This window comes from Rhineura floridana, chromosome 7 (genome assembly GCF_030035675.1).
Source record: "Rhineura floridana isolate rRhiFlo1 chromosome 7, rRhiFlo1.hap2, whole genome shotgun sequence".
Lineage (NCBI taxonomy): Eukaryota > Metazoa > Chordata > Lepidosauria > Squamata > Rhineuridae > Rhineura > Rhineura floridana.
This window is the reverse complement of record NC_084486.1, coordinates 47,846,575-47,872,258: the sequence shown is the minus strand read 5'-3', so window position 1 is coordinate 47,872,258 and position 25,684 is coordinate 47,846,575. Positions and strand designations below refer to the sequence as shown.

The 25,684-nt window shown below is 44.3% G+C and overlaps 1 protein-coding gene across 2 annotated transcripts; it reads left to right on the top strand.

Moving 5' to 3' along the window:
- The first annotated feature begins 17,205 nt into the window (after positions 1 to 17,205).
- On the top strand, positions 17,206 to 25,381 carry FGFBP3 (fibroblast growth factor binding protein 3). 2 transcript variants are annotated; one of them, XM_061634349.1, is made up of 4 exons: positions 17,206 to 17,250; positions 21,010 to 21,085; positions 22,669 to 22,731; positions 23,934 to 25,381. In XM_061634349.1, exon 4 carries the CDS (start codon positions 24,024 to 24,026, stop codon positions 24,804 to 24,806), a length of 783 nt encoding a protein of 260 aa, XP_061490333.1. In that variant the 5' UTR covers positions 17,206 to 17,250; positions 21,010 to 21,085; positions 22,669 to 22,731; positions 23,934 to 24,023; the 3' UTR covers positions 24,807 to 25,381. The 2 variants fall into 2 exon arrangements, with proteins under 2 accessions (XP_061490333.1, XP_061490332.1); XM_061634348.1 differs by lacking the exons at positions 17,206 to 17,250; positions 21,010 to 21,085 and having other exon boundaries at positions 22,629 to 22,731.
- Positions 25,382 to 25,684: the final 303 nt, after the last annotated feature.

Below are 25,684 nucleotides of genomic sequence, written 5' to 3'. Positions count from 1 at the left end.
TACACATTAACACCCTAGTGTGTGGGCATAGCCAAAGACACCCAGAGGTGTGCCGCAAAAATGAATTTCTAAGGGAGGAATTTCTACATCAAAGGTTAAGCTGGTAAATTGCCTCGATGTAAATTTATACTGAAATAATATTTCTGGTTGAATACAATTTGAAGTGTTCAGTTCTTTACATAGCAGCCAGAGGTTAAGATAATATTTCAAGTTATGGGGGTTTATTTATGCTTTGTATTAAAGTAAACGTTGCACTAGATTTTGCGTGGAAAATATGTAAATCTGTGCATGCAGCATATGCAGGCATACCCCGCTTAATGTTGCTTCACTTAACGTTGCCTCGCTATAACGTATATGCTCCATACGTCCCCATACCCCGCTTAACGTTCACGCACTCCACAATAACATAAACTTTATTGGCATGACACCACTGCCATCTAGTGGTGATTGCATGCAGTACAAGTGAAGACTGCTTCACTTAAAGTTTATTTTCACTTAAAGTATACTCTCTGGTCCCATTGCGAACGTTAAAGCGGGGTATGCCTGTATAATTTCAGCGTGCTTGTCTTTTCCTGAATGTGGATACAATTTCTGTTTGTGATTGTTTAATTATTTAATTGTGCAAAGAGCAGCTTTGGGGCAAGAGGACAGGTACATACGAGCAAGTGATAGGTTGGTTACCAACAGCTTGAGAACATAAGAAGAGTCCTGCTGGGTTAGGCCAGTGGCCCATCTTGTCCAGCATTCGGCTTTCACATTGGCCAACCAGATGCCTATGGGAAGTCCATAGGCAGGACATGAGTGCAACAGCACACTACCTCCTTGTGATTTCCAGCAACTGGTATCAGAGCATATTGACTTTGACAATGGGCGGGGCAAGGATTGTCTTCCGGTAAGACGCTTATCTGAAAGCTCCTGTAGTTACTAGGACTTTGCATTAAATACGTGCTCTTATCTATCACATCCGTGAATTCTGAGCCTTTTATACGCAAGCTGCTTGCTAGCCCCAGAAGGCTATAGTTAAAAGCAATAAAGAGAGGCAGTAGAGTAAACAGAAGCCTCATACATCTGGGCTAATTGCCACCATTAACCTGGGTAACTGCTGCAGTATATGCAACTCATGCAAGAGCAATTACTCTGCTCCCTCTCAAAGTGTCTCGGCCTTGAGGCCAAGCTTGTATAAAGACACAGATAAACAACGTAACTCACACGGGAGTGAAGGGTGCAAGTGCCTCAGTGTCATATGTTAAGCAACGGCTCGAATAAGTAAAACGACGTTAGCAACTGAGAGAGGTGAAGAGCCTGTCATGGAGAACGGAAAAGGCTTAAACAAATGGCAACCCAAGATAACTAATTATTTCCCACGAATGCAGGATGCAGTGTATTCCCTTCAAACCACACAGTATTCTCAGGCTAAGGACCCTTTACCAGCAGTGGCACATGAATGGTCACTAGGGAAATCTCTTGCTGTTAATAGCCATACAGAGAATGCTGCCAAAGCCACAGCTCCAAGTTTAGCCGAGGAGCTGCGAGATGCTGGTTTTAATTGCTCATTTAACTCCATCAACTCACTTTACGATATACCTCCTTCGGAGACCGTCACCATCGATTCATTTCATGAGCAGTTCAGTGAAAACTGCTCCACCATCAAGTCCCTTGGAGCCTTTGAATCATCCTCTCCAGTAGCTGATGTTACTGACGTTCATAAAGGAACCCAGATGGGCATCATATTATCCTGCAGGAACTGAGACTAATTAAATCCTTTATTAATGAAACTAACAGCCTTCTAACCACCCTGGTGAAGTCCTGGGGGCCACAATTTGCATGTGGCCCCCCGAAGCACCCAGCTCCTGTAGCGGTGGGTCCTGGCTCTCTAGAGCAGCTGGAGCCTGTAAGAGAAACAGCTAACAATAAAAAAAGGAAGAAAAAGAACAAACGGCAGCAGCCCAAGGTCGCTTCTTGTGAGAGGGAAAAGATAAGACAAACAAAGAATGGCAAGAAATCCAAGAACTATAAAAATACAGAAACTTTAGCAACTAAAAAAAGAAAGATGAACTTTAAACCATTATTCAAACTTCTCGGACCACAAGGACCGGATTCCTCCATGGAAGCGTATGCGCCGACATTGTCAACCAAACAAAACATCCAGCAGAAAGCATCTCCTACACATTCCACAGGAGTCTCATCCAGCGAACTTATATCTGGGGAAGAGAGTGCTATTATAGCGTCGGCACAAATGAAAAAAAAGACAGTATCTGCTAAAATGCAGCCTCGTCCCTGGAATCTGGTCTTACAGCCTGGAAAATTGGTATTATCTTATAATTCCAGGACTTCTAGAAGCTGGCCCACCTTCCCAAGTATAACCTTCCTGGACAAATGCTTTGACCAGTCTCTACATCCTGGACAACCTACTAATTACATCAAATCCATGATTAATGTATCTGCAAGACCTGGAATATGGCGTCTAATTGTGGTATTGCATTCCCCAGCAATAGCCAACCAGATTTTCCGAGTAAGAGAGGAACTACATTATAGAGGCTTATTGATACAGCGATACTATATCAACTCCTCTCCCCCAGAACCACTATGGCCTTACTCTGGAAGCCCAGCAAGTCCATACTGCTTGGAGACAGAGGTAACCCTGAACTCAGTTTACTCCCAGCTCAAGGAACGAACTCCGACTGACGCCTCAGCTGTCCCGGCTCTATCGCTTTCGATCTTACTCGGGGAGCTGGAACTGGAAGAGATCCAACTTGCAGATCTATACACCCAACTAACAGACTTGGAGAGAGACATGGTTATTAATAAACTTTATTGCCTAATTCAGAGCCTCACGGATACAAACCAACATAAGAGCTCTGTTGAGGGAACGTCTACTTCTGATACGACTTTGACAATGGAGGTAGGACATAGCCATCACGGCTACGGAATGTAGCTGGAGGCTATGAGGGAAAGGACATACAGGGCACAGAAACGCCACACTGTGAGTCATTCACAGAGACTGCTGTTCAGCTTTCTGTAAACGTAAGAGCTAGAAATTTGTTCTGTAAAGAAAAGTGGAAGAGGAGACTTCCAGATGCCAGTTCTCGGAGGGATGTAAATGTTACACTAGCCGTGTGGGAAGTGTTTTTCTATGTGTGGCTTCCTCACAGCTGGGTTAATATTTAAGTGACCTAACTATATGGGTAGGAGCCAATCAGATGGGGTCTACCCATGTGTACAATTGGCCCCAGCCCGTATGCTTGAGTCATATGCAGTGCAATCTTTTGTATGTTTTACTGAGAGGTAAGTCCCAGTAAGACTTAGTCCTAGGTAAGTATGCATAGGACTGCCACTTTCAACAGTATCCCTGAGTTTGCCACAATTTGCACAAACGTTCTGCCTGCACAGTTGTACAGCAAACTACAAGTCTTGCTCTTAGGGTGTATTCAGAGACCACAGTACAACTGAAGATAACATATCTAACATTAGAGACATGATTCCCAACCTGTGAATCGAGAGGGGCTGAAGTAGGCCTTAAAAAATAGAATCTTGAAGGCATTTACTAGCAGGGGGTCCTCACATGCAACACTTATTCTCCTGCTTTCACTCTGCCAATATATTGGTGCTGACATCATCCTGATGGGAAGAGAAAGAACACTTTGGTAGGATTCCCTAATGCAGCCTGTGCTGCAGCTGACAGGTATTCAGGAATCCCAGAAGCATTAAAGCCAGGGAAGGGCAACATGTGGCTCAGGAGATGTTGCTGGACTGCAGCTGCCATCATCCCTGATTATTAGCACATTCTTGCTGGGGCTGATGGGAGCTGGAGTCCAACAACATCTGGAGGACCACAGATCCCCCACCCCTGCACTGAGCTTAGAAGGTGCCATTGCAAGGATTTTGAGGTCCCATTGTTCTAGCAGCAGACACACGTGTGTCTTTTTAAGTGTATGACAAAGAGGTGCGCCTGCAATTTTAAGTCAGAAAAAAACAGCCCTGTGCGTCAGGCATCAAAGTTTTTGGAAACACTTAGAGAGGCAGGCAAAGTGATGCCCTCCAGGTATTTATTGGACTCCAACTCCCATCAGCCCCAGCCAGCATGGCCGATGGTCAGTGCTGATGGGAGTTTTAGTCCAAGCATCTGGAGTACAGGAGGGCCCCGCTTATATGGCAGGTTCTGTTCTGGACTGCCGCCGTAAAGCGGAAATTGCCGTATCGCGTTGCGCAAAAATACCGCCAAAATACCACAAAAGCACAAAAACAGCTTTAAAATGGGGAATTTCCCCTAATTGAAAGCCGCCGCATTAGCGGAACGCCGGAATGTGAAGCGCCGGTTAGCGGGGCCCTACTGTATCCTATATCAGCTACACTTGTTTTACTAGATGGGCAGGGAAGGACTACAGTCCCACAATGATAGAAGCCAATAATTTCAGCATATTCTCAGGCTCTCTCAACACAAGAGGATCTCATTGGCATCCTATCTTTGACTAAGGCAGCCTTCACCTACTGATGATTTGGACGAAACTCCCATCAGCCCCAGCCAGCAGAACTGTACCAAATCATTTGGAGGGCCTCAGGCTTGGGTAGGCTGTTCTGAGGCCTCAACAGCATTTCCTGTTGCAGCCATAGAGCTGAGGACTGGACTTAGAAAATATCATCAGCTTCATTTCAAGGGATGAAAAGACTGATGGCCAATTGCATGTTTCTGTACATATATTCGTATGTGTTTTGATATTATGGTGATGATCCTGTATAAATTATGTATATAAATTGGCAACATGCAGTAATTATTGTATGTCTTACAATGCTGCCCCAAACCTTTAAGACAGGTGTACAATTTCTAAAGTTCTTTGATGGCAACTGAATGTATAAAACAATGGACGTTGTTTATTTTCGCCTTCTTTTTGTGTGTATCTTTAAAGTAAAAAAACACATTAAAATAACCCTGTGCAAGCTTATGTAAAATATATTAAGTGGGCACAATTACTTAGCCACTTTATTTGTATTTAACCAAGCTTGGCCTGTGCATAAAATATCATATACTGCATTGGTATTTAAGCTTGTATAGGCTGCTGTTCTACATTGTGATTATGTTAGACTCAAGAAATGTGAAGCCAATGGGACTGTACCAGTTCTAATGAAAATGTTATACAGGAAATGTAAGTATTTGTTTCTTATTTCTTCTGGTACTGTTCGGCTCCCTGGAAAATAAGATCTCCTAGCAAAAATTAATTTCTATAAGGGGAAAAATCAAGTTGGCTATTAAAAAATGACTCTTTTCAAGCTCAGCATAATTTTGCCAAAATTAACACTTCTTTTATTTGAACCCAGCATAGTTATACACCTACATCAAACAGGCTTACTGTTTTCCTAACCTTGTCTCAGTGGCAAAAAATCCTGTGTACAACAATCCTCATTTGTATTAACTCTAGATTTTGTAACATTTGTGTCAGGGCCAATAGTAGCACCCAGCATCCTTGGGCAGCTGCCAGGATCCAAGCCCTCTGATGCTGACATGTTGCTCTCTGGTCTGTCCTGTTCATTGGCTGTAGGTTTATGATAGTGATAGGTAGGAAGCTGGCCACCATTTTGATTTTCCCACAATGCCTTGGAAGTAGAGTTACCAGGTCTCAATTTTTCGGCCAGAGTCTCCGGTTTTGGGGGGCCCCCTCTGGCTCTCCGGCTACCACCCCTTAATCTCTGGACTCTCAGCTTCAATTAAAAAAAAAAGTTTCTAGGTGGTCTGGTTCCCGAGATATACACCAAAATGTCAGCCGCCGCCCCCACAACTGTTTAATCTATTTAACTGATTCGATGCTGAAGTTGGTTCCTAGTTCCCAGTTCCTTATTTGCTTCAAAGTTCAAAACACCAAAAAAGAGTTGACAACTACAGCAACTTCAAACCAAACTTAACATGTCTCTGAACCCCAAAATATATGTTGGGGTACCCTGTATGATATATCACTGTGATTGGGGGACTCTCCCCGTCAAGAATAACAATACATTTATGCATTCAAAATCATCAGGCTTCTGATACTATCATAAATAAATAATGATGTCATAAAATCATAAAAAATAAGTAACTGGGGGTGCCCACCCCAAACTCTGCTCTGGGACAGGACAAATCATATACCCCAGGAAAGAGGAGGGTGCCCTCTGTGAGATGCCACTGTAACCTGCCTAGCCCAGAGCTTCTGTTGGGCGCAGGGCACAGAGGAGGGCATCTATGCAAAATCAAAATGGACAAAAACATGTAGAAAAAAATAAGTAACTGGGGGTGCCCACCCCAAAATCTGCCCAGGGATAGGACAAATCATATACCCCAGGAAAGGGGAGGGTGTCCTCTATGAGATGCCACTGTGTCCCGCCTGGCCCAGAGCTTCTGTTGGGAGCAGGGCACGGACGAGGACATCTATGCAAAATCAAAGCAGACCAAAACATACAGGAAAAAATAAGTAACTGGGGGTGCCCACCCCAAAATCTGCTCTGGGCCAGGACAAATCATATACCCCAGGAAGGGGGTGGGTGTCCTCTATGAGATGCCACTGCTGGGCGCAGGGCACAGAAGAGAGCATCTATACAAAATCAAAGCAGAAAAAGACATACAGGAAAAATAAGTAATTGGGGGTGCCCACCCCAAACTTTGCTCTGGGCCAGGACAAATCATACACCCCATGAAAGGGGAGGGTGGCCTCTATGAGATGCTACTGCGTCGTGCCTGGCCCAGAGCTTCTGCTGAGTGCAGGGGAAGGATGAGGGCATCTATGCAGACAGAAAGTGTAGAGAATCTTCTTACCTATTTCTCAGACCTCTTTCTGAAGTGAAGGGTCAAATCTGTAAAGTTTGGAGCAGCCACATTAAAAGATAAGGGCAGGGCATTCCAGGCAGGGGGTTGCCAACCCTGCTTGGATATGGATGTATTTGCAGAGGATCCCTAGTCATGGTTTACCAACAGCACAATCCAAACTATATCTACTCAGAAGTAAGTCCTGTTGAGTTCTATGGGGGCTTAGTCCCTTAGTACGTGTGTTTAGAATTGCAGCCTTCAGGGGCATCCATCTTTACTCCCAAATGCTCCCATCTAACATTGCCACAACACTAGGCTCCTTTCTTCCTACAGTGGCCTTCTGGTGACTGGCCTGGCTTGAAGGCACTTAAACCCTTCTTACCGAAAGCAGGAAGGCTAGATTAAATGTTCCCTGCCCAGGCTCCATCCTTTAGCTAAGATGTCTAGCTTAATTTCCAGTCAGATATATTTTTTTAATTGTACGCTCCAAGCAACTGTGATTAATGCTTAATGTATCATGCTTAATGACATCACTTGAGCCCACCCCGTGACATCACTTGGGCCCACCCCGTGACATCACTTGGACCCGCCCCGTGACATCACTTGGGCCAGCCCTGTGACATCACTCGGGCCCGCCCCTAAAATATCAGGTTTTGGGATGCTTCTGACCTGGCAACCCTACTTGGAAGACCAGCTGCCATGTCAACCCATGAGAAGTGGGATGGTGCCACTGGTATGGGCTGGAGGGGCCCATTTCAAATTGCCATGCTAGTGGGGTTCTCTACAACACAGAGCTGGTCATGATTTGTGCAATCATGCAGTTCAATATAACTCACTAATATGCAAAAAACCTTGCAGTTTCAGAACATACCTATAGCCCACAGATATTTCTATCAAACTTTAAAAAGCAGGGAAATTGGGCAGCTATAGTGAATGCACCAGGGCAGCAGGAGACCTGACCTCCTCTCTGAGATACTGTACTGCCCTACAAATTTGTCAAAAAATATAATTCATCTTTGGAGATGGCAGGTGTTGCCACCACTCACCATATGCTCAGAGGCACGTTACCAAATTCAGCCAAGCAACACAGGACTATGAAAGACCAATCCAAATGGTGTTTACATTTTGACCAATTTGTAGGGCAATCCAATATCTCAGAGAGGGGGTCGGGTCTCCTGCTCCCCTGGTGCATTCACTATAGCTGCCCAATTTCCCTGCTTTTTAAAGCTTGATAGAAATATCTGTGGGCTATAGGTACGTTCTTAAACTGCAAGGTTTTTTGCCTATTAGCGAATTTCTCTGCTTTTTAATCCAGGAGGTAAAAATGGGATCCTGTTCAAATTGGCTGAGAATGGATTGATCATTTGCATTCTTATTGATTTCAGTGGGATTTACTCCCATGCAATCATGCTTAGGATACGTGAAACTGACCATGGGGGATGAGGAGGGGGGAGGGAGGGAGAAGGAAGGGCAGAGGGGAGAAGATAGGTGGGAGCAGGCAGGAGGTGGAGGGGAGGAGAAGGACAGGTTTGATCATTTGCATGTTTATTGAGTTCAGTGGGATTTACTCCTGGGTAATCATGTTTAGGTTAGGTAAAATTGACCGGGTGGAAGGGAGGGAGGACTGGAGTGGGGAGGGGAGAAGGAAGAGGGGAGGGGAGGGGAGGAGGAAGGAGGGGAAAGGCAGGTCTGTTCATTTACATGCTTATTGAGTTCACTGGGATTTACTCCTATGCAATCATGGTTAGGATAGGTAAAACTGACCATGGGATAGGAGGAAGGGGAGGGGGAAGGAGCAGATTGGAGGGAGGCAAAGGAAGGGGGAGGGCAGGGCAGCATGTGCATGCTTATAGAGTTCAATGGTATTTACTCCCGTGCAATCATGCTTAAGACAGGGAGGCAGGGGAGGGGGAGGGGGAAGGGGAAGGAGGGGATTGGAAGGGGATGGGGATGGGCAGGGAGGGGCAAAGGAAGGGGGAGGGAAGGGGCAAGAGGGAGGGGATAATAGGGATGAGAAAGGAGGGTGGGTTTGATCATTTGCATTCTTTTTGAGTTCAATTTATTTCTGTGCAATCATGTTTGAAAATGGAAATTGCCTTCAAGTTGATCCCGACTTAGGGAGACCCTATGAAGAGGGTTTTCATGGTAAACGGTATTCAGAGGTGGTTTTACCATTGCCTTCCTCTGAGACTGAGAGGCAGTGACTGGCCCAAGGTCACCCAGTGAGCTTCATGGCTGTGTGGAGATTCGAACCCTGGTCTCCCAGGTCGTAGTCCAACACTGACCCGGGGGAGGGGCAGGGAGGATAGGAGGAGGTGGAGGGGAGGAGATTGGGTGGGTGGGCACTGGGCAGAGGGGAAGCCCCTTTCCAAAAGAAAAACATGGTGAACAGTATCATTGCTTTTCAGCCTTTCCCCCACCTTTTTATTCTACAGCAGGCACATGTAGCCTCCCACCCAAATTTAAACCAAAGCTGTCCCTGGCCACATTCACACCAGACCTTTATTTGACTTTGGACAGTCATGGCTTCTCTCAAAGAATCCTGGGAAGTGTAGTTAGTGAAGGGGGCTGAGAGTTGCTAGGGGACGCCATGTTCCCCTCAGAAAGCGTCAGTCAGAGCGGCTGACTGTTAAACCAGTCTGGCCACTGGAGCTCTGTCAGTGGAATAGGAGTCTCCTCTCAGCACCCTTCACAAACTACACTTCCCAGGATTCTTTGGGGGAAGCCATGACTGTTTCAAGTGAAATCAAAGTCTGGTGTGGGTGTGGCCCCAATTAGCCAAGCCAAGCAGCTGTGAATCTGGCTTTTAGAACACTGACAGTTCTTACTGAGCATGCCCGACACTATCATTCAGGTTTTTTTTTTGCCTATTAGTGAATTTCTCTGCTTTTTAATCCAGGAGGTAGAAAATGAGATCCTGTGCAAGTTTGCTGAGAATGGATTGATTATTTGCATGCTTATTGAGTTCAATGGGATTTACTCCCCCGCTATCATGCTTAGGATAAGTGAAACTGACCATGTGGAAGGGAGGGAGGGAGCAGGGGAGGGGAAGGAGGGAGAGGGGAGAAGGGGGAGGAGGAGAGAGGAGGAGGGGAGAGGGAGGGAAAGGCAGGCCTGATCATTTGTATGCTTATTGAGTTCAACGGAATTTACTCATGTGCAATCATGATTAGGATAGGTAAAACTGACCATGGGGAAGGAGGAGGGGAGGAGGAGGACAGGGGAAAGATGGAGGGGATAGGAGGGAGGAGGAAGGGAGGGCAGGTTTGATCATTTGCATTTTTTTAAATGGAATTTACTCCTGTGCAATCATGCTTAGATAAGTGAAATTGACCTGGGGGAGGGGCAAGGAGGATAGGGGTAGGGAGGAAGAGGAAGGGGAGAGGGGGAGGGAGGAGGGGAGGGAGGAGATTGGATGGGTGGGCACTGGGTAGAGGGAAAGCCCCTTTGTTTTCCAAAAGGAAAACATTGTGAATAGTATCATTGTTTTTCAGGGTTTCCTCCACCTTTTTATTCTACAGCAGACATGTGTAGTCTCTCACCCAAATTTAAACAAAATCTGTCACTAGCCACATCCACACCAGACATTTATTCCATTTTAGTCAGTCATGGCTTCCCCCAAAGAATCCTGGGAAGTGTAATTTCTGAAGGATGCTGAGAGTTGCTAGGAGATCTCTATTCCCCTCACAGAGGTACAATCCCCAGAAGTGGGCTGAATGTTAAACTACTCTGACCACTGGAGCTCTGTCAAGGGAATAGGAATCTCCTAACATCCTTCACAAACTACACTTCCCAGGATTCTTTGGGGGAAGTCAGGACTGTTTAAAGTGGAAAAAATGTCTGGTGTGCGTGTGGTCCCCTGATTAGTCAAACAAAACAGTTGTGAGACTGGCTTTTAGAACACTGATAGTTGGTTCTTACTGAGCATGCCCGGGCTTATCATTGAATTCAATGCAAAATTTCTTAAACAAATTAAAAATCAGCCAGGCATTTTTTTTTATCTTTTAAACTGCAGAAGATGAAGGTCAGAGTATGGGACAAGGTCAGTAATAGGATTACAGGTATTCTGTGAACATGGCTGATTTTTAATTAATTTCAACAAATTATGAGAACTCTGAGAGAAAAAAGTCCAAAAGGGGTCTGGTTTTTCCCCTCTTGTTTTCCACTTTGAACTCTAGATTCTCTCTGAGTTTTTGTGTATTGGCCATGAGAACGTAGAGGGCTGTTAAGCAAGCGTTTTTGAGTTTAGGACTATAAGTTTTGTAAGGTTTTGTTTTGAAATGAGCTTATGGGAAGTAGCAGAATGGCATGGGGGTATTTTCTATTTAACATTGCAGAATGCAAAATGTGGCTGTATAATGATTATGATTATCGAAACAGAACGCCAGAAGTAGTTATTTAGAGTTTCAATATATGCCCCTAAATTATGTACCATTGTGGCGCATTGTATTGTTTTAAAATAGCAGTGATTCTTGCTAGGAGAAGCAATGATGCATCCATCTGTTTCACTTGAGCTCAGAATGAACCTCTTGTCAAGAAACCTATCAACACCTAAGCCATAATATGCCACTGTTCCTTGTCTCTGTCTCAAAGTGCATCTGAACATAAACTAGACATGTAATACTAATTACTAAGCTGAGCAAAAAGACACAAAACTGGGAGTAAAAACAAAACATAATAGCAAAAGTAATAAATGGTCCCTTATTTGGGTTTTAGTCAAATTAACCATTTTGTAGCCAAGATCAGAGAAACTCATAATATTGCCTCAAAATTCAGCAGTGTGCAGCACTGATTGGCTGGCTCATGTATTATTGTTGTTGTTGTTTTTATTATTATTATGTTGTTGTTGATGTTGTTGTTGTTATATTCTGCCCATCCTCCAAGAAGGAGCCCAGGGTTCCTCCTGGTTCCTTCTCCCTAGCTGTTCAGGTCCAGGGAAAACTGGGTTCAAATCCTCACAGCTATGAAATTTGTTAAGTAACTTTAGGTCAGTCACTATTTCCGAACCCATTTTACCCCACAGGGTTGTTGTGAGGATAATGGCAGGGGTGGGGAAGAGAACCTAGTACACTATTCTAATCTCCCCCCCTTTGTTTTTTTTTAGGAAGCATAGGATAATAATAAATGAAGCGGGGGCAATAATTCTGTTTTGTTTCCTAATAGGCAGATGTTTCCACTAGATTCAGTTTATGTAAGTAGTTGGAACTGCAGCAAAATGTTTCAGTGTGTCCTCACCTCCTAGCAAGAGTGCTCATGTTCAGGGTACCAGCTACCTGGCAATGCCCTCTTTCAGGATACTATAAGCTGAGATGCTCATGCAAGGCTTTCTATTCCTGTTTCCTCTTTTTCCTTTTCAAATGATATTCAGCTTTCCATGGCTACTGAACATGCTCTCTCCTCATTGGGCTGGGGCTTTGGGGGTAAGGGGAGGGGTATGTTGCTCCTTTCAGTTTTTTTCTTTTGTGTACTTTTTCATACTTCAGGGTCCCCCCTCCGCCCAGCATGCTGATAGTTCCCTGTTGTTTCTTACTGGCCCTGGTTTGGTTGCATTTCTGTCAGCACTTACCACCTGAGTTTGCTGTTAGAGAGAGTGATGTGTTTTGAAAAGTACCACACAAACATGGGGCTTCATGAGACGTACAAAGCGGTTTCTCATGTTCCTATTCTTAACATAGGAAATAATATGTGTATGTTAGGGAAGCTGTATAAAATATACATTGTTGATGCTAGCAGTATGAGTATTGAGTTCCCCTCCCATACCCACAACAGAAAGTCAATTAGTACAGTGGAGTGAGAAAGGGACACAGATTCTTTTCCTCTTATGACTGATCCTGAAATGGCAGCCGATATCCCCCCACAAATTGCCAACACAGGAGTCCCAATCTGGATTGGACCCTAGCATGCAGCATAGAAGAGCTTTAATCCTTTGCCTTCTACTGTGATCCCAGTCTGGATTGGGGGAGCCTGCACTTGCAATTTGCATTGTAAAAAAAGAAAAAGAAAGGTGTCAGGGCCTATTTACATGCCCAAAAAATGTGCATCCGCTGCTTTCTGCAGATCCTTTTAATTTGGACCGTTTACTTGACGTTTTATCCAACGCGTGTTCATACTACTGCTTTTGCCTTTAACTCCGGATTAAATGGATGTGATAAAAACCAGCATTTGCTTTTAAAATCCGCACCTGTTTCTACTGTGTATTACCTTTTAAGCGCCTTTTCTAGCTGCGCAGTTTCTTCGCCATTAGATCCTCCCTTTTCTCCACCCCTTTAACTGTCTCGGGACATCATTTTGTTTGCTGCGGTTGAAGAAGCAACTCCCGGTTGCTCTCGCCTTCCTTTCTCCCGTTTACTCCCCCCAATACATTTCCTCCCCTGCTCCTTTAAACAAAATCACATTCCCCACCCCTTCATCGAGGGTAGCAGGGCTGGAGCTCGTAAAATTCCTTCCTCGGAGTTGTAGTTTTGGCGCTGTTGTTTACATCTAGCATGTGTGTGTGCGAGAGAGTGTGAGAAAGTGTGTGTGTGGAGGACCTCTTCTGCCTCGTAGCATCCCTCCATTCCCCCCCAAAGCTGGATCTCTTCCCCGCATCGGGCTGATGCATGCGCCCAATTTGCAGCCACGGCGAGAGGAGGCTGGCAAAGGCGCCGCTGGGGTAAGGGGAGCTGCCTTGGCAACTCATCCAGCATCTGCTCCACTCACAGAGAGCGATAATATTAAACGGTCAGTGCTTCCTTTAGTAGCTGCTTTTAATGTCTCTCTAAAGATAATTGTTTGGGGTTTTTCAATGTTTCCAAGAATGCATGCTGAGGCTTGTCCGGGGGTGCCAAAGGCACACCAATCTCACACAGGGACAGCTTAACAGCCATGGGTGGGAGCGATTCCCTTTCTTTCAAGCGTCTATTCCTTCGTTTAGGGAAACACCGCCCCTTCCCCGCCTCCGCAGTTAACATGCTAATGTGCAGGAGCAGCAACAAGGAAACACTGATAGCAATAAACGCACACGCGTGTGAATGCTACAAAGATAAACAGCCAATTTATTCATAGCGAGGGCAGAAGTATGTGAACTGTCAAAATCAATCGCGATGGAAAAAGCAGCATTTTTAATGTGGATCTGGGGTCCCATGTATACAGGCCCTCAGTGAAATGAAATGCTGCCTATCCCCATGCTAGCGTCTTGATCTAGATCAGGCCCCCACACTGGCAATTTGTGGAAAAACAAAACATAACCCTGCACTCAGGGGCAGAACTACACTTGTAGTTTGACCCTGATCACCTTGATTGGGGTCTGAGCTTGTGCCAACAATGCAATGAGTATTCAACACATTTTCTCAATTGCTTCATTTTGCACATCCTCAGTGGCACTGAACTTCTGAGCCTTCATTACAGGAGATATCTTTTTTAGAACAGGTTTTATAGTAAGCAACTAAAGATTTTGTTGGCAGTTAGGTTTCTTCTTGCTAGAACATTTTTATTCATTAATTCTGGTCATCATCATGTATATCACCTCAATATAGCAAACAGGTTTCAATTTTGATTTAGATCTTCACAACTTGTGAGGTCTGTGGGAAGAAGAAAAAAGGCTGTGAATATATCTCCACCTCCACACATCCCCATCATTCCACCTGCTCCCTTCTCCTGATACATCTTCACATATGTTTATCTTGGTCATACAAATACATTTCCTAGTTTCTCTACTATCTCAGTGTTCCTGTGCCTTCTGACCCCTGTGCATGACTCCAGCAGCTGTTCTGAACATCTGTTTTGGTAGAAGAAAGTCCATGTGTCTGCTGTCTAGATGACTATAATATTACCTGATGCTGAGATGGGGAAACTATTACCCTCCAGATGTTGTAGGATTCAAGTCCCATCAGCTCCAGCCAGCAAGGCCAATGATCAGGGATGTTGGGAGTTGTAGTCCAGCAACATCTGGAGGGTTCCACATTAGCCACACCCCTGATTTAGTGAGCTTTCTGACTGAAATGAGACTTGAAGCTAGATGTCCTCAGCTGACAATCTTATGGTGTTTTTTTAATTTTTGGGTAGTCATACTAGATGCTAGCAGAAAGTGAAGAAAGAAATGGTTTGTTGTTAGTTCCAGATAGTATTTGGAAAATCTTAATAGCCTCCCATTGTTAGGTTTGCACTATGGAACTGTGGGTTCTTAATCACTCTTCAATCCATCCTGTATTATACAGCCACAAGAGTGGCTGTATACTATTACTATAGCCAACGTGGATTTTTCACATTCTGCAATGTTAAATTGAAAATTCCCCCCATGCCATTATGTTCCTTCCCATAAGCTCATTTCAAAACAAAACCTTACAAAACTTATAGTCCTGAACTCAGAAATGCTTGCTTAACAACCCTCTCAATATTCATGGTGAAAAACAAAACAGTCAGAAAGAATCAAGAGTTCAAAGTCTAAAGAGAGAGGGGAAAAACCAGACCCCTTTTGGACTTTTCTCTCTTAGAGGTCTCATAATCTGTTGAAATTCATTAAAAATCAGCCATGTTGACAGAGGACCGGTAATCCTGTTACTGACCTTGCCCCATACTCTGACCTTCATCTTCTGCAGTTTAAAAGTTTAAAAAATGCCTGGCTGAGTTTTAATTAATTTAAGAAATTTTGCATTGAACTGAATGATAGTGTCGGGCATGCTCTGTAAGAACCAACTGTCAGTGTTCTAAAAGCCAGATTCACAGCTGCTTGGCTTGGCTAATCAGGGGGCCACACCCACACCAGACTTTGATTTCACGTGAGACAGCTGATTTCACATGAGACAGGCATAGCTTCCCTCAGAGAATCCTGGGAAGTGTAGTTTGTGAAGGGTGCTGAGAGGAAACTCCTATTCCCCTGAGAGAGCTCCAGTGGCCAGACTGGTTTAACAGTCAGCCGCTCTGATTGAAGTTCTCTGAGGGGAACAGGGCCTCTCCTAGCAACTCTCAGCACCCTTCACTAACTACATTTCCCAGGATTCTTTGAGAGAAGCCATGACTGTCCAAAGTCAAATAAAGGTCTGGTGTGAATGTGGCCAGGGACAGCTTTGGTTTAAATTTGGGTGGGAGGCTAAATGTGCCTGCTGTAGAATAAAAAGGTGGGGGAAAGGCTGAAAAGCAATGATACTGTTCACCATGTTTTTCTTTTGGAAAGGGGCTTCCCCTCTGCCCAGTGCCCACCCACCCAATCTCCTCCCCTCCACCTCCTCCTATCCTCCCTGCCCCTCCCCCGGGTCAGTGTTGGACTATGACCTGGGAGACCAGGGTTCGAATCTCCACACAGCCATGAAGCTCACTAGGTGACCTTGGGCCAGTCACTGCCTCTCAGCCTCAGAGGAAGGCAATGGTAAAACCACCTCTGAATACCATTTACCATGAAAACCCTATTCATAGGGTCTCCCTAAGTCGGGATCAACTTGAAGGCAGTCCATTTCCATTTTCAAACATGATTGCACAGAAATAAATCCCATTGAACTCAAAAAGAATGCAACTGATCAAACCCACCCTCCCTTCTCCTCCCTCCCTTCTCCTCCCTCCTATCACCTCCCTCTTGCCCCCCTCTCCCTCCCCTCCCCCTCTGCCCCTCCTCCTTTCCATGGTAAGTTTTACCTATCTTAAGGATGATTGCATGAGAGTAAATCCCATTGAACTCAATAAATGTGCAAATGATCAGACCTGGCTTTTCCCTCCTTCCCCTCTCCTCTCCCTTCCTCCTCCCCTCCCCTCTTCCTTCTTCCTCCTTCCCTGCCAAATCCAGCATCCCTCCCTCCCCCCCAGGTCATTTTTACCTATCCAAAGCATGATTGCATGGGAGTAAATCCCACTGAAGTCAATAAACATGCAAATGATCAAACCTGTCCTTCTCCTCCCCTACCCCTCCTTCCTGCTCCCATCCTTTCTTCCAAGCTATGCAAGAAGTTGATTGGACTGTGAAAGACCAACCCAAATTGTGTTTGCATTTTGACAAATTTGTAGGGCAGTACCATATGGAGGTCAACCCTCCTGCTCCCCTGGCACATTCACTATAGCTGCCCAATTTCCCTGCTTTTAAAAGTTTGATAGAAATATCTGTAGGCTATAGGTATGTTCTTAAACCACAAGGTTTTTTGCCTATTAGTTTCAAAATAACCTCCTCATAATGTTGGTCACTGACTGTTTGGGGTGGCAAAACGTGGCTACTAAGAACATAAGAGTCTTTCTGGATCAGGCTGAAACCCGTGTAGTCCAGATCCTGTTCTCACAGTGGCCAACCACATGCCTATAGGAAGCTCACAAACAAGACCTGAGTGCAGAACCAACTGCTTGTCTGTTGGAGAGTTGATCAGCTGATTGACAGCATCTGCGCTGTGAATGGCACTTTGAAGCCGTGATAATCAGCTGATCATTATAGGGACTTCAAAGCACTGCACATGGCTCTCTGCAAGCATTGTTGATCAGCTGATTGGCTTCCCGGCCAGATCCAATTCCCCTCTCTGGGCAAGAAGGTAGGCGCTAACTAATAAAATTCTCAGGGAACTTATTTGGCCTTTGGGCCTCTAATGACTGATGTACATCAACTTTGCACAGCTTAAAATTATGTAAATTTGTATAGATATTAGCAGAGATCATCAACTGTCTGAGATGCGTGTGTGCCAGTGTGTGCGTTTACCTAAGTAGCAGGCTTTTCCCTGCATTGAGATCACTGAGACTTAAGACTTAGTAAAATAAGAAAAGCTACTTTATTTATAGAAATACATAGTAGATAGGAAATGAATACTTAGATCTAACTAAGTAGTGGGAGTTGCCCTCATGGCTCAGGAGGGAGAGAGCAGAGACAAAGGTATCTCCTCTCTGTCGGACAGTTGAAGAAGAGAAGAAGAAAAAGGGCAGAAGGAGGAGGGGCAGATAAGCTTCCCTAAGCATATCAGTCTGCGACGGAAGTCTGTCAGTCAGAGCATCACAGGTAAAGGTAGCCAAGCCTAGCCATCTGGAGGACCCTAACTCTGTCTCCCTTCTGGAACATAAACAAGAGAACAAACAAAAAGTGCATTTGGCTATCACTGTTCACTCCTAGCGATTTCATATCAACACACTAGTGTAGCATATGCAATCAAAAATAAAAAGAGAGAGGGAAAGAGTGTGTGGTGGCTTTAGTTCCACCTAATGCCAGCTCTGGTCACCCCCACAGCCAAGCATGATTGCCCCTGAGGGAATGCAGTCATCAACAGAAAAAAAAACATCCCCCACCCCTGGTTTGGCAGGTCATATGTCAGCCAGTTGGCAACTGTACCCCCAGTATGAGACTGTACTATTTGAGTGTATGCTACAATCCATATGCAGGCCCCCATTGGTGTGATTTTGCCACTGTCCAGGAACAGGCAGCAGTCCAGTATGGGAGAAACAGCTAGGCCTAACTGTGTACCCTAGCCACGTATAAGTTGGGACTTTCTCCTAGGTAAGTGTTGCAATCCTATGCACACATACCTGGGAGTAAGCCCCACACACCATAAAAGCAAGTAGTTCTGAGTAAACATCCTTAGGATTGTGCTGCAGAAATCTGAATTAGAAAGTCCTTGTTTTAAGCAGTGGAGGCTGCTCCACCAAACTAACTCTGCCTTCACCTACCCCCACTCCCACCTGCCTGCAGTCTTGCTTATTACCAGTCCAGGGGGTAGTACTGCCTGTCACTTTCCTTCCTCAGTCTCAGTGTTGCCCTTGCAGAACTTAGCAGATAGGGGGAGGGAGAAAAAACTAGAATTGGTTAGCTCTGACTTTCATAGGCTGTGGCTTCCTGTCTTCTGTCCTATGAGTCCCAATGGTCACTAGCCACCAGTGGCTTTAAGTCTCATGTCTGTTGCAGACCCAATCTAGATGCAAGACACATTCTTTCTGCCACAGCACCTCATCTGCAGCATGAGATGGGGTGCTGTGAGTTCTGAAGTTGTGAGAAATTCTTAAGTCCACCACTCCAAACATTATATAACTTACAGAATGTGGAAGGGGATCAGGATCATGACTGCAAGACCCTTCTTCCCATCCAAGCATTACCATGCCTTGGTACATAGAGTCTATGCAGGTATAAATTACTTGTGCAAAGGCTCTGCACATGCCCAATCTATGCATGATCTGATACCATTCAACCAGATTACACAGAGAAATCCGACACAAAGAGTGAATTCTGAAGTTACTTTTACACATTCATTTATTTATGTTTGTTTATCTTTTCAACTGATCAGAACCTAAATACTTAAGGCAGCTAACAGCTTCTCAGAATAATTCATTTCAAGTAATCAGAATGCTTCACATTCTATATCTTATGCTGTTTTCAGTTGTTCTAAAACTGTTAAGTCTTCAGAGTGCAAAGAGTAATGTGTACAAATAATCTCAGTATCCACTCTTCTATATTTTCCATACATTTATTAGTAGAGAAGGCATACCTGTCTTTTAGAAAAACTGCCACTAGGTGTCTCCTTCATGCTGAAAATTTTATTGTCTCTAATTTCTCTTTTGAATGGCTGATGAGAACATTATAACAACTTGTGCATCCTTTGTATTAATTCAGTTGGATTATAAATAAATGTAATGCTTTGACAATATTTATTTAAAACGTATCTCTTTTTCCCCATACAATTGGGGTAATTTTCAAAAGAATACCTACAGATAATCTAAAACGCCCTAAAGTTCCATTATCACTGACTTATAAATAAACACCAGTTTGATCACTTGTAGCCTGTGGCAACTATGAAACTTGTTAAATTTGAGAAGAGCTCTCAATCTCTCTCTCCCCTCACCCCTTGTAAGGCCAGTGATGTGCTAAAAATGACTAACACAGATATGTAGGGGCAGACAGGCTAACACAATTTTAATTGGCTAGAACAGACATAGCCAACGTAGTGCCCTTCAGTTGATGTGGACTACAACTTCCATCATCCCTGACAATTGATCATGCTGGCTGGGACTGATGAGAGGTGTAGCCCAAAACATTTGGAATGCACCACATTGGTTATCCCTGGGCTAGTAATTTCTGAGTTATTTATGTATTTATGTATTTATTTATTTATTTATGATTGAAACCCAAGGCGGCTTATACTGTATATGGTTCCCAGGCAGTCTCCCATCCAGGCACTGACCAGATCTGACCCTGTTTAGCTTCAGCAGGGAGCTGGCCTTATGTGCCCTCAAAGCTTCACTGTAAAAAATAAATAATTATAATATAAACTGCAATAGAAATTAAAAAAAAAACTTCAGCAGCCACCCAGCATCAAGGTCTGTAAAGGTAAAGGTGTCCCCGCACTTATAGTGCAAGTCATTTCCGACTCTTAGGGTGACGTCTTGCGACGTTTGCTAGGCAGACCGTATATATGGGGTGGGATTGCCAGTTCCTTCCCTGGCCTTTCTTTACCCCCCAGCATATGCCGGGTACTCATTTTACTGACCACGGATGGATGGAAGGCTGAGTGGACCTCGACCTCTTTTACCGGAGAGTCGACTTCCTCCTTCCATTGGAATCGAACTCCGGCTGTGAGCAGAGCTTCAGCTGCGTTACTGCCACTTACCACTCTGCACCACGGAGGGTGTTTTATCAAGGTCTGTAGCCTTCCAATAACTTACCCTTGCTACTTAAAAGATCTTCTGAAAAGTGCAGACCTTACCGTTACTTTTAGAAGTGGCACCACTAAGGTGCAGGTCCTTGTCCCCACAATCCCGCAGGCAGGTGTGTCTCCAAATGACAACAGTAATCCTGCATCCTTTCTTTCTTCTTTACTGAGCAGGCGTACTGCCACCTGGAGCATATCTCCAGAGGGTTGGAGTCCTCATCTACCCAGAGTGCCTCTGATTCTATGTGGATCTAGAGGCATTCTCAGAACTGAGTGGAGACAACTGTTTGAAGTTTTGCTTCAGCAACAGTACATCCACTCTGTATAAAGTTTAAAAGAAAATAATAGTTGTGTGTATTGCCATCACTGCCACCTGGAAAGGGGAAGGAGGGCAGAGGAGGAGAGAGCGCTCATGGGGGTGAGGAAGGAGAGAGTGATGTTCAGGACAGTGGCTATAATCAGCAGGGAAGGGAACAGACAGATCTTTTTGGGGGTGCTCACATGTTACATTCAATGAGTGTATAGTTAGTGTATCTGTGCACATGATAGTTTGGTTGTATCAGCCAACAAATGTACTCTCTTCTTTCCCCCACAAAATACTTATGAAATAGCTTGTACCTGTGTTCAGTGTAATGTGTGAACAAGCTGTTCTAATCTTTTTTTCAGCAGTTCTTATACAGATTGCCTGGGGTACTGCATGCACACGCACACACCCACACCCACACCTTCTCCAACAACTTCTGTAAGTACTGGAAAAATATTAGAAGGGGACCCATTCATCCTCTTCCCTACAGTTTGGTAAAAAGAGGGTGGGGAGAACTAGGCAATTTGTGTAGACTTCTCCATCTTTGTCTGTGTCAATTGGAAATGAAATATGGGATGTGGATGGGGTGTGTGAGGAGCTCTCTGCTAACCCAACAAAAACCTGAAGGAGGATAGCTTGGAAATATAAAGATCCTACATTTTAATATGCACTTTACCACTTTAGAAGTCCTTTGAGCTGAAATAATACATTATGATGATGGTGATGATGATTGATGATATAACACGAAAAACATCCAGCCTGAGTGTGTGGCTGTTTTCTATACAATTTTATTCAATCTGGTTGCCCATCATACAAAACTATACTGTCTCTCTCTAAAAGTGGTATGAACAGACATTTCACCACTCCAAACTTTCCACAGACAGTTGTCATTAAAGTTGTCTGGTTTTGGATCCATTACAAAACATTTATGAGATATAAGAAACGTTACAAAAGACTCTAGTCTAAACAAATGAAACCCATAGCCTATACGGAGCATAACCCACAATGGCCATCTTAGCGCGAAGAACTATTTGAAAAGGTATATTGTGCGAGAATTACTTTGCAATAGAGCTCAGCTCATTGTCAACTCTAAAGTTACATAAATCTTCTCTTGTCATTACTTTAGCCTTGGCACAGTCATTAACCAAAATGGAGACAATAGTCAAGAAATCAGAAGGCGGCTAGGACCAGGGAGGGCAGCTATGAGAGAACTAGAAAAGGTCCTCAAATGCAAAGATGTAGCACTGAACACTAAAGTCAGGATCATTCAGACCATGGTATGCCCGGTCTCTATGTATGGATGTGAAAGTTGGACAGTGAAAAAAGCGGATAAGAGAAAAATCACCTCATTTGAAATGTGGTGTTGGAGGACAGCTTTGCAGATACCATGGACTGCAAAAAAGACAAATAATTGGGTGTTAGAATAAATTGAACCAGAACTATCACTAGAAGCTAAAACGATGAAACTGAGGTTATCATACTCTGGACACATAATGAGAAGACATGATTCACTAGAAAAGACAATAATGCTGGGAAAAACAGAAGGAAGTAGAAAAAGAGGAAGGCCAAACAAGAGATGGATTGATTCCATAAAGGAAGCCACAGACCTGAACTTACAAGATCTGAACAGGGTGGTTTATAACAGAAGCTGTTGGAGGTCACTGATTCATAGGGTCGCCGTAGGTCGTAATTGACTTGAAGGCACATAACAACAACAAAAGAGCTCAGCTAACGCTGCAGTGACAAATTTAAACAGAGCAGACGTCAGCAGTAGCAATTCTGTCAGCAAGTAGTGGGATCACAGTTATTTAACTATTCAATATGTTGCCCATAGGTACATAAAGAGCAGAACAAGATAATTCTTTCTGAAAGGAGGTTTGTTTTTCACAATTCTCCTTCTCTTTCTGTGGGCAAGTGAGTGTGTGTGTTTGCATGCATAAGACTGGGGAGGGGCATAGGCTGTGGTTGGCCCCTCCTGAGCTGTTGATAACACATGCATCCTCTGTACACCCCTCTAACAGAGACTGATCCTACATGCAGGCTTTCATTTCTCCTGTGGAGCTCCCTGCCTCTCTTGATTAGCGGTAAGTGTAACCAGAAGGGAGGGAGGGGGAATCAACACTGAAAATGTTTAATTTAGCTTAGTGATAGGTTTGGGGGTCCTACCATGCAGTGTCTTTGATGCTGCAATGAAAAATATTTGGGTGGGGTATTTTTGCATCATGCTAGCAATAACCTCATGTCCAAATTTACCAACAGGTTCATGGTGTTTTAAGAGCTGAAGAGATGGTTTTTCATTTGGGAGATGCATGAACAGAAAAAGGGAAGAGATTGTTATTTGCAATCTGTTAAATGTGGGGGGGGGAGTGCAGGGAGAAAGAGAAGAGAAGAACACGCCAGTAGAAAAGAACATTTACAAAACCCCTTTTTATAACTTTTCTGGTATCAAAGAAAGAAATCTGATAGAGAAAACCACCTAACAATGCAATCCTAACAATGCAATCAATGGTGCTTATTGCTAAGTATAGGATTGAGCCTAAATGTATTTGGGTGTGTTTGTATTTTTAAAAAATATAGTCAAGGAATTTACTTTAGCCACATGAATGGCACACAAGCAGAAATGGTACATTGTAGACCCCAGTTTCTCTGTTGAATGCAGACACAGGGTGCCTTTCTACTTAAGAATGCCAAGTTTTATTCTTTCTATGTGTAAAACAAAAGATGCAGAGGAGTTCTACTAGTTATGGAATAGTCCACCATTGATCGAAATGCATGACACCCAATGAGTATCCTTGGATGTTGTTATGAATACAAAATACCAAGTTGGCATCAACTTAAGATTGTTATTGTGAATACAGAATAAAAAGTTGGTACACATGCATAATAAACATAACAAGTGTCTGCTTTGTCTGGAGAGTAAATTATTCCTGTTGGGGGCATTGCCCACTGCTGAGTGTCACACAATGGGTTTATATTAATAATAATGGACAGCCTTCAAGTCAATTCTGACTTATGGTGACCCTATGAATAGGGTTTTCATGGTAAGTGGTATTCAGAGGGGGTTTACCATTGCCTTCCTCTGAGGCTGAGAGCCAGTGACTGGCCCAAGGTCACCCAGTGAGCTTCATGGTTATGTGGGGATTCGAACCCTGGTCTCCCAGGTAGTAGTCCAACACTCTAACCATTATGCCACACAATGGGTTTAGAAGAACACATTGTTTGCAATTATCTGTTGCTGCTCATCTTTGGTCCACTGCTGATCAGTCTCTGTCTCGCTCCTCCATAGGACCTTGGAAATGTAGAGGGGCCTTTCGCCTGAGCTTCTGTCACAGATGCTCTGAATGATAAATGTCAGCAGCTCCACTGACTTCAGGAAATGAGGCTCCCCCAAACACTTCTGCTTACTCTTCTGTTCCTGAGCTGCTTGGAAGGAACTCCTGGCAGGAAGATCAAAGAGGGCAGTGAAAAAGCAATGCCCTCCTCCCCCTGGGCACAGTCCGGACAGTTCTCTACCCGTGACAAACATTTGTGTAGTTGGCAGCTGATCTCCAGTGAAGAAGCCACCGAACTCCAGCTCAGCTGCCACCAGCCAGGAGAGGAGAGCAGCAAGAGGCAGCAATGCATCTATCGGGGCCACCCAGAGCTGTGCACTGCCTACAGCTCCAAAGGCCGTCAATTCTGGAAGCAGATCCTGGGCAAGCTCCGCAAGAAGCCCCACCCATGCCAGGACAGCAGTCCCCTCAAATCCAGGCTTTGTACCAGCAAGAAGGGAACATCAGAAGCACAGCTACACCTGGTACCCACCACTCCCAGCACTGATGCCCTGGTGGCTACTGAGGGGACTGCTAAAGGCAGATCCAAGGGGAAGGGCCGTGCCAAGGAACCACCAGCTCCACAGAAGCCACCTCAGGCACCCAAGGATAGGGTGATAAGCAGCCCACCAAAGGCGGATGCCCCAGACAAGCGGCACAAAGGAGGGAAAAGGAAAGGAGGCCTCAGCTCCTCAGTGGCCCCAGCCCAGCCACCCAGTAGGTGGCCTACAGCAGTCACAGGAGGCACTGAGCAGCCCACAGAGCTCAATGCAGACGTGGTAGAAGCCTACTGTGAAGAGAAGTGGCATTCACTGTGTAACTTCTTTGTGAATTTCTGGAATGGCTGAACTTGGAGCATTAGGAGAAGAATGGGGTGCTGGTGGGGGAGGGGGTAAAGCAGGCATGTACAGCAGAGAGTCTAGACAGGGATAGGGTTGGAAGGAATGAAGGCAAATATTGTGGGTTGGGAATGGATGAAGGTAGGAATGAAGAGGGGCAAGTGGAAGGGAAATGTTTGAGTGTATGGACAAAGATTTGGGACAGGATGGGGTGGGGGACAGGATGCAGCAGTGGGGCTTTATGGGATGTATAACTTACTCATTCCTACTAAACCTGCAGCAGCTGCTAATCAAGAGACTGAGGGTATACACTAGAAAACATAGGTTAACATGAAAGACATAGCCTTCCTTTCATGGTAGATGAGCTCCAGCTGTTAAGTAAACCATTCTGTTACATCAGGTGGTTTCTTCCCTACCTGCAGTCGAGTAACTAATTCTCAGTTAATAAAAGATAGCAGAATTGTCCTGTCTAAATTCACTCATTTTCTTCTATATTCTCAGGTTATTCTATATTTAGGAGATCTCTAACATTTGTACAAGTGTGTGGTGGGATAGATGCTACTGGGCATAATTATTAGGTTAATGATGACAATAAATGAAATTCTTTTACAGCAACCTGAGTTTGTTATTTCATTACAGTCTCGTAATTTCTGCTGTCTGTCTTGGACAATGTCATCAAAACCACATTTTAAAAATGGTTATTCATGTATTTATTTAGTAGTTTTATATGTCTCCCAGGCAGTCTCTCATCCAGGCACTAACTATACCCATGTATGTATCCTCAGACCATATCCCAGGATGCATTAATGAATGGTACCAATAAGGGAGGTGAACTGAGCACACATTATTAGCTCCCATATGGCTTTACAAGACTTTCCCCAGTCCTG

What these genes read in the sequence shown, in the direction of transcription:
- FGFBP3 (XM_061634349.1), top strand. Translation starts at nt 24,024, where the DNA reads ATGAGGCTCCCCCAAACACTTCTGCTTACTCTTCTGTTCCTGAGCTGC.